Source organism: Cucurbita moschata, unplaced genomic scaffold, assembly GCF_002738365.1.
Source record: "Cucurbita moschata cultivar Rifu unplaced genomic scaffold, Cmos_1.0 Cmo_Scf00056, whole genome shotgun sequence".
NCBI lineage: Eukaryota > Viridiplantae > Streptophyta > Magnoliopsida > Cucurbitales > Cucurbitaceae > Cucurbita > Cucurbita moschata.
In genome coordinates this window covers 1199468-1207722 of record NW_019268572.1, presented here as the reverse complement: position 1 = coordinate 1207722, position 8255 = coordinate 1199468, and the positions used below count along the sequence as shown (strand labels likewise).

The 8255-nt window shown below is 38.6% G+C and overlaps 1 protein-coding gene across 1 annotated transcript; it reads right to left on the bottom strand.

Annotated features, from left to right (window-relative positions):
• Positions 1-1458: 1458 nt before the first annotated feature.
• LOC111436578 (stromal 70 kDa heat shock-related protein, chloroplastic-like) lies at positions 1459-5107 on the bottom strand. Its single transcript, XM_023074323.1, has 8 exons — positions 4337-5107; positions 3851-4103; positions 3667-3746; positions 3426-3568; positions 3217-3315; positions 2871-3060; positions 2235-2633; positions 1459-2150 (listed from the first exon to the last, which is right to left on the bottom strand). Exons 1-8 carry the CDS (start codon positions 4895-4897, stop codon positions 1755-1757), a joined length of 2121 nt encoding a protein of 706 aa, XP_022930091.1. The 5' UTR covers positions 4898-5107; the 3' UTR covers positions 1459-1754.
• Between the last annotated feature and the right edge of the window lie 3148 nt (positions 5108-8255).

The following is an 8255-nucleotide window of genomic DNA, read 5'->3' as shown; positions in this document are numbered from 1 at the left end:
GAACGCACAACTAAAATTGGAATCCTTTGACTTACTGACTTTCAACTCTCAGGTTCTTTATGAAAATGGTTCAAAATTACTCCACAAAGAAGTAGGAACAAGAATCAAGCCTTTCTAATTTCTTTCTTTTTAGGTGTTATAAAGTTGTTTCCATAAATTCTATAATAGAGTCTAGCTAGTAGAGATGGTTCACGTACGGATCCGGGGGATCCTCTAGTATGACTAAATAGACTTAAGGACTAGATGCCACGTTAAAATAATGAACTTAAACAATAGATGAATTATGTTGTGTCAGACATTATACCTTGTCTCATGACTCGTGTTCAATAACTTCAATTAAATGAGATTATCATGTGAAGATGACTAGGGGGCTCCTCAACTCTTAATCGTGAAATTGTCACGAGGGACAAGAGTTTGCAAGGTAGTACCATTTTATGAGGCCACCCCCAAAGACTTCTATGTTAATATGAGGACTAGTAGTCTAACTAATCGCTCCTATAAATGAATCTCCACAATAATAGGGGGCTGCAGTCGTGCTTAGCACTTCTTAGGAGTCAGATTAGCGAGGATCGTGATATAATCCAGATTATGTTTCATAGATAGATTGAGGACAATTAAACGATCTCCAATTACTCATTGGCCTTGAACTTGCCCATAGGAATAAGGGTTTGCATGGATGAAGTAGATTGGTAGGCACTAGGCTTCTCCTCTTATTGTGACAACATGACATGATGTACCGTAATAGGGAGTCGCCAACTAATCCATTTTAGTAAACCAATATCGAGTATTTTCCATAATGTCTTAGCAGCTCAGTAGTTTGAACAAAAATTAGAGGTCGCTCCTCATAGATGCATGACACGAGAAATAACAATTCAATTGAAAACTAATTTAACCAGGAGACACCTTAAAAAATTAAGCTAGGTATAAATTTGCCTTGAGGGAGCCAAATATGAGACACATGAGATTATGAGTGCCTAGATAGTGCTTGTTCATAAACTCGCCTTGATAGGGTTAGTAGTTTAGTAATGAACTCGACGATGTCAAATAGAGAAATAAATGGTGAAGTACTCCACAAAAATTGGCCCAAGTTAGTCCTAGAGAGCTGAGGAGACCTAGACATGTGGTATTTAACCGTAGCAGAAATTGATTAAAGCCTAATGTTAGGCTACTTACTAAATATAGCTAAATATTGTAGTCATAAGAGTCGTTAATGATGAAAGCATTCTTCAAGATTTATGTTACAATTGGTTTTGTATTTTGCATTTGACCCAACCTCCAATTTATTTTGTTTTTTTATGCAAAATTCAAATGTATTTCTTATTTAAATATTGAACTCTATTGTGTCACCCCTCATTCAAAAGGAAAATTTTATATAAACTCTTTCGAACTTTGCATCTGAATGTAGCAATCCACAATTCAAAATTGGTTACATAAAGCCTATAAGTTGTAACTCGCATGTTAGTGTGGCCATGTACCGTGAAATTAACTGCAAGGAAAATTTTGGAAGTTACAGCTGCCACTCAAATTTTAGCTGATAGCAGTCCTTGTAAAAGAAGCATTTTTCTTCTCTTACAGAGATCACGTAATTTATAAAACTGATATCATGGGGCAGTGGCTAATAACAAACCCTCTGCACCCAACTAAACCAACACACCAATCCGATCTGCCCCGCAAAAATCAAATTGCAATATAAATCTGAGCCTCACGAGAACCCAAAAATTTCTATCCAGAAGAGGGGACCAATTTTAATGTCCTCATTTGCTGTCAGTAAAATCGGCATCAATAACATCTCCTTCAGGGCCTCCTTTGCCCGATGTTTCCGATGGCCCTGATTCGGTTTCGGCGCTCGGTCCAGCAGTAGCACCAGGCTGATTGTACAAGGATTGCCCGAGCTGCATCACCTCTTGGTTTAGAGCACCCATAGCATCCTTAATGGCAGGGGTTGAGCCACCTGAAATTGCTTCCTTCAATTCCCCAAGTTTTGACTCCACCTTCTCTTTCACTGGCCCAGGCACCTTGTCTCCAAGCTCCTTCAGTTGCTTCTCTGTCTGGTACACAACTGAATCAGCCTGGTTCTTCGTGTCAATAGCATCTCTCTTCTCCTTGTCCTCCATTGCAAACTTCTCCGCTTCGCTAACCATTCGCTCCACCTGTGGAAGTACATTTTTCTTCCCGTTCATTAACAAGGCAATCAAAATACGGGCTCATAAAAGCAGCAAAGCCTTAAATCGTACCTCATCACTTGGCAATGTGCTAGCACCAGTAATGGTGATATCTTGTTTCTTGCCTGTGCCTTTGTCTATTGCAGTAACCGACAGGATTCCATTGGCATCAATGTCAAATTTGACTTCAATTTGGGGAACCCCACGTGGCGCAGGAGGTATACCGTCTAGTCTGAAGCTACCAAGTGATTTGTTATCTCTCACAAACTCTCGTTCTCCTTGAAGAACATTAATCTCAACGCTGGTCTGTCCATCAGCGGCTGTAGAGAAGACCTCTGATTTGGAGGTAGGAAGTGTAGTATTTCTTGGGATAATTTTAGTCATTACACCACCTAGAGTCTCAAGACCCAAAGATAGCGGACTCACATCCAGCAGCACAATGTCACTAACATCTCCGGCCAACACACCAGCCTACAAACACCAACAATAATCCACTCTTCTATCACATATAAATGTATGGGTTTATTTGATAAAATCACCCTCCACGTCCATTATAGATTAAAGAAAGCTCATACGTAACATTCCTTAATTGAGTTCCCAAATTATACGGTTTAAGACATCAATATCTTTGAAGACATTTACCACCAGAAAGTGAGGTTAAGAGAGAGACGCACAATGACAAACAAATAAGCGCAGTTCTGAACCTACCTGAACAGCAGCACCTAGAGCAACAACTTCGTCAGGATTGACAGTGACATTTGGTTCCTTCCCAGTCAACTTCTTGACAAGTTCCTGAACAGCCGGAATACGTGTTGATCCACCCACAAGAATTATCTCGTCAATATCTTTAAACGCGAGCTTTGCATCCCTCAACGAATTTTCCACTGGAGTCTTAAGCCTAAGTAAGAAACCGATTAAAACAAATATAATATGTTAGAAGCTTGTGCGACTTTTTTTTTCCCTGTTCTTAAAATATTTTGTTTTATAGATTGATCTCGCCAGTCAGTGATTTAAGATTCATTCTTTAAAAACAAAATGAAAAAAATGAAGGTACCTATCAAGAAGATCTGAGCATAATTCCTCAAACTTGGCCCTTGTAACAGTGGTCTCAATGTGCTTGGGCCCATCTGCCGTGGCAGTGATGAAAGGCAGACTGAAAGAAAATTCCCATTTATCAAAGTGTAATATTAAAGATTAAGATAAAGAAACACAGAACAATTCAGGTCAACAACAGACAACTAGAATATATATTATGTTATGTACCTAATGTTGGCCTGAGTCAAAGAAGACAGCTCCATTTTCGCTTTCTCAGCTGTCTCAGTGAGCCGCTGAAGAGCCTGTTTATCTTTCAGCAAATCTATGCCCTCATTCCTCTTGAAATCTGCAGCGAGCCAGTCCACAATTCTCTGCATATTACATAATAAGAGGTTTGGATTTGTCAAACTTTACGCATATGTAAAAAAAAGTATGCTTGGTAAAATTGTTAGTCCAATAGAAATCCAACCTTGTCGAAGTCATCGCCACCCAAATGCGTATCTCCCGAAGTAGATAGCACTTCAAACACTCCATCACCCACCTCAAGCACTACATATAAAATAAAAGAGGTTCCAGAATTAGTACATGCGATATCATATAGCAACGTAAAGGGAAAAGTATAATCAGGGAGCCATGAACGCCAAAAAATGTACCTGAAACATCAAAAGTGCCCCCACCAAGATCAAACACCAAGATAGTTTCATTGCTCTTCTTTTCAAATCCATATGCCAATGAAGCAGCCGTGGGTTCATTGATAATACGCAAAACTTCTAGACCGGCAATCCGACCAGCATCCTTTGTGGCCGTCCTTTGGGAATCGTTAAAGTAGGCAGGCACTGTCACCACAGCCTTGGTTACTTTATCATTCAAAAATTTCGAAGCATCGTCCACCAGCTTCCTTAAGACCTAAACAAACGCCAAACGCGTGAAAAAGAAAGAAAATAATATCTTTCAGCGTGCTTGAATAATAGATTATGTTTCACCGAACCCAACGCATTATAGAGTTAAATTCAATAACCAAAGCTCGTAATCCTAAAGAGATCTAAAGAAATTTCCATCTTCAGTTCACCATTATAACCAACCATATAATTTGAAGCCAAAAATGAACATACGATGATAAGAAAAAACAATCAAGTAACCTGAGCTGAAATTTCTTCAGCGGCAAATTGTTTCCCAATCGCGGGGCATTCCAGCTTCACATTTCCATTCTCGTCGCGCACTACTCTGTAGGAGACCTGCTTCGACTCCTCGTCCACCTCCGACATCTTTCTACCAATAAACCTCTTCACCGAAAAGAAAGTATTCTCAGGGTTGACTACCGCCTGTCGCTTCGCAATTTGACCCACAAGCCTGTCTCCGTTCTTAGTGTAGGCCACCACCGATGGAGTCGTCCTCTGGCCTTCGGCGTTGGTTACAATAGTCGGCTTCCCACCTTCCATAGCCGCCACTGCTGAGTTGGTGGTGCCAAGGTCGATTCCCACAACTTTCTCACTGACGACCTTCAATGGCCTGACAGTCGAAGTCCTACGGCTAAAATTGGTCCTCAACTTAAAAAAAGTGGCGGTAGGAAAACCAGAAGAATGGCGGAGTTTTTGGCCGAAGAACACAGTCCGTGGAGAAACATGGTTAGAGGTTCGAATGGAGGGCGGAGAGAAGGAAGAAGGTCCCAGGCCATGGATCTGGGCGGTGGAGGCAGCCATTAAGAAGGAAATTACAGAGGAGAAGGGAAGAAAATTAGGAGGTAAAATGAGAATGAAAAGGGGAGGAGGAAAGGCGGATTGTAGAAGAAATGGAAAAGAATTGGGAGGAAGAAGAATGAAAATGGAGGTTGCTAGGAAATTGGGGGGAGACTGAGTTTGGTGTGATGGAAGGAGAGAAAGGAGGAGGAAAGGGTTTTGGAAGAAAAGGTGAGGGTTAGGTAATGACACGTGGGTTGGGGCCTGGGGGGTTCTAGAACAATCATCTCCCCATCTAATCTTCCGCCCTGGAATGGATGCATTCTACACCCTCGGATTTAATATTTTTCCCCTTTTTTACAAATTGGGCCGTTTTGGGCCTTTTTCTATTCTCTTTTTTTCTCCAAATACATATGTTCAGAAAATCGGAACTTCGACTTTATGCTTTAATTGAATTTATTTATTTATTATTATTATTATTCTTTAAGGTCATTACTTTAATCCTTTATTAAAAACATTAAAAAAAAAAAAAAAGAATTAGTAGTTTATACCTGATTTAACATTTTGAACTATTTTTGGTTATTTAAGGTCCTTCCAGACCTCGTTGATTTAAGATGGTTGAGAATAAAAAAGTAGATCATTTCTTCCTCAATGGAAATAGTTTAGGATGTTTTTAAGAAGAGATTATCTAAAAACTTATCTGCTATAGAACATCTCCCTCGCTCGTTTGAGTTAAATATGCTAGTAGAGCTTATTTGTTTTTTTTTTGTTTTTTTTTATCATTCCTTTAAGAAATTCTATTAAGTTTCTTCCTGATGTTTTGGGGTTGGGAATTCAAAGCAAACTAGGTTTTTATTCATTTAAAATCAACCTAGGAGAAATTACATTTTTTCCACTATTTACCCTTCAAGATTTCTACGAGATATCTAACATCTTCGTATGATAAAAAATTATGTCTGCCATATTTTAAATCATTATTTGATAAATTTTTGTTATCGGGATGGATCACAGCTCAAAAGTCTCAAAAAGACTTTTAGAAGATGACTTAAACTACATAGACTAAAATTGTGGTTAAATTACCGATTTGGCCACAAACCTGTTTTGAATTATTATTATTGAAAAAAAGCTTAACATAAGTTGAAGTCCATTATAAGACAGTTGCAACAAAGAATTATTGAAAAGAATTTGGTTCAATGGTCGTTTGGCTGTATGGTCCCGGTTGTAAGTCGCATGGAGCGTAATGAAGACAAAATGCAAATTTATTAAAGCTAGTTTTAAAATATATGAAGATTCTTTTCCTCTTATTTTGTTTAATTATTGCACTTAAGTCCGTTCATAATGGGCTTTCAATATTCTTGTCCTTCAAACTCATAGTGACAAAAGGCATAAAGAGCTTCACAATGCATCATCTAATTTATTTGTCCAATCTCTTTTATTTAGTTGCACCACTTTCTCTAAAATTATTTTGATTTTGCAACTAGACACATATGCTTGTCCCTTTGTTTGTGGGTGGTATAAGGAATTTCAATCCTTTTTCTCCCATCATTTGATGTAAGGATTGGGCTGATTCGATGACTCTAAAAAGACGGGTAAATTCTTTGCAGAATAAAATAAAGGAATTTAAAACATAATATACATTATATTTACATTAGGTCAACAACATAAAGTTCATACATAAGTATTTAAAACACAACTTACTAGTTAAAATATAAAATAAGGAACAAACATAAAATATTTTAAAACAAAAGGGTTGAGGATGACGGGTGGGCTTTGTCTATGACACCTGCTTTAGAGTCCGCTCCCGACCTCGACCAGCTCCTTATTACCTGAAAAAAAATGGAGAATAAGGAATGAGTACAAAGACTCGTAAGTAACCTACTTGTAGGCTCTTAATCATGTCTTTGATATTCTAGGGTACCACACTTTTTCTTTTCTTGTTTTTGCTTTTGTCGTAAGTACTTAGGCCCTTTAGTTCTTGTTCTTGACTTTTGGGTTCTTATCATGTTCTATCCTAAGTTATTCTCTACGCGCCTTAGTATTATGGTTATTGATTCTTGTCCTTAGAACTTGGATCTTGATCCATGTTCTAATCCTTGATTTTTCTCTTGTTCTTGTTTCTTTCTAGGTTATTGTTCTATTTCTTAATTCGTTCTCAACAAGACACTCCCCTTAGGATTTGCGGTACTAGTCATAAACTTGTCAGCTTGTGTCCGAGGCTTCATGCATTCCAAGCGACACAGTCTTAATACCTATGCTCAAGGCTTCATGTGTTCCAAGCAGCGTAGTCTAAGTCGTGAGCATGATGTACCGAGGAAGGTCTTAGAAGGTTCTTGATTCTTGGCTAAGGTAACTTACTCTCTTTTTGTTCTATCGTGACCCTAGATTACTCCCATGATATACCATAAGGTTACGTGATCGACGCATTCATAAACATGGCATAGACCATAAAGGTCATGTGATTGGTGAATGCATGAACATGGCATTGACCATAAACGTTACGTGATTAGTGCATGCATGAACATGACATCCTGCAAATCTTTGGGTACCCATAACATGGTGCAAGACATCTCATCTAGGTGAGGGAAACATAAGGCCAAACATGACATCCTACAAAGGAAATATGGTGTAGGGCATTCCACCTAGAAGAGAAAACATGGCCTCTGAAAGCACGAAGTGGTGGGAGGTTATGGGTCACAATTAGACATGCTTAAAGTATTACCTAGCATTCATGAGTTTATGAGTCTAAGGACCTTGGTCCCTTATCCTTGAGTGGTACCTAGCATTCTTCTTGCCTTAGTAGTTGTAGAGCTTTTTTGGTATTGTTCTTGGATCTCAATCTTGAATGTTCCTAATGGTCATAATTCATTGAGGCATAAGTTGTCACATACACTCGTAATCATATGAATCCATCATAATAACTAGCATGAGTTATTCTAGAAAGTCATAGATTCATAATGGATTCCTTAAAGGGTTCTAGAAGGGTCTTGAATCTTGAGGTGTTCTTTTAGGGGTTTCGTATGTTCTATCTTGGTTTAGATCCCAAACTTGCTCCAATCAACTTGAAATCTTGAACTTATCTTCATATCATATAGAATAGGCCTTATAAAAAATAGTTGGTAATTTGGAACATGTCTAGACCTTGAGCTAGGATATGACTTCTTGTTTCGTTTCCAGGAATTAAACCTTAGAGGTTGTCATGTCATGCATCGTATTTTAGCTCTGAAAACTCTTCCAAAGTAACCCTTAATTTACTTCCCATGAGTGCATAGGTGACGTCGTCATAATCGGACATCCTGCTAGCAAATCGTGGTGCAAGGCATCTCATTTAGGTGAGGGAAATAATAGGCCCATCATGGCATCCTGCTCTTGGTACATATAGCAG

Coding starts and splice junctions, on each gene's coding strand:
- LOC111436578 (XM_023074323.1), bottom strand. CDS start 4,897: ATGGCTGCCTCCACCGCCCAGATCCATGGCCTGGGACCTTCTTCCTTC. Junction 4,104..4,336: donor CTGAAGAAATTTCAGCTCAG/GTTACTTGATTG, acceptor GCGTTTGTTTAG/GTCTTAAGGAAGCTGGTGGA. Junction 2,151..2,234: donor GCACATTGCCAAGTGATGAG/GTACGATTTAAG, acceptor GTACTTCCACAG/GTGGAGCGAATGGTTAGCGA.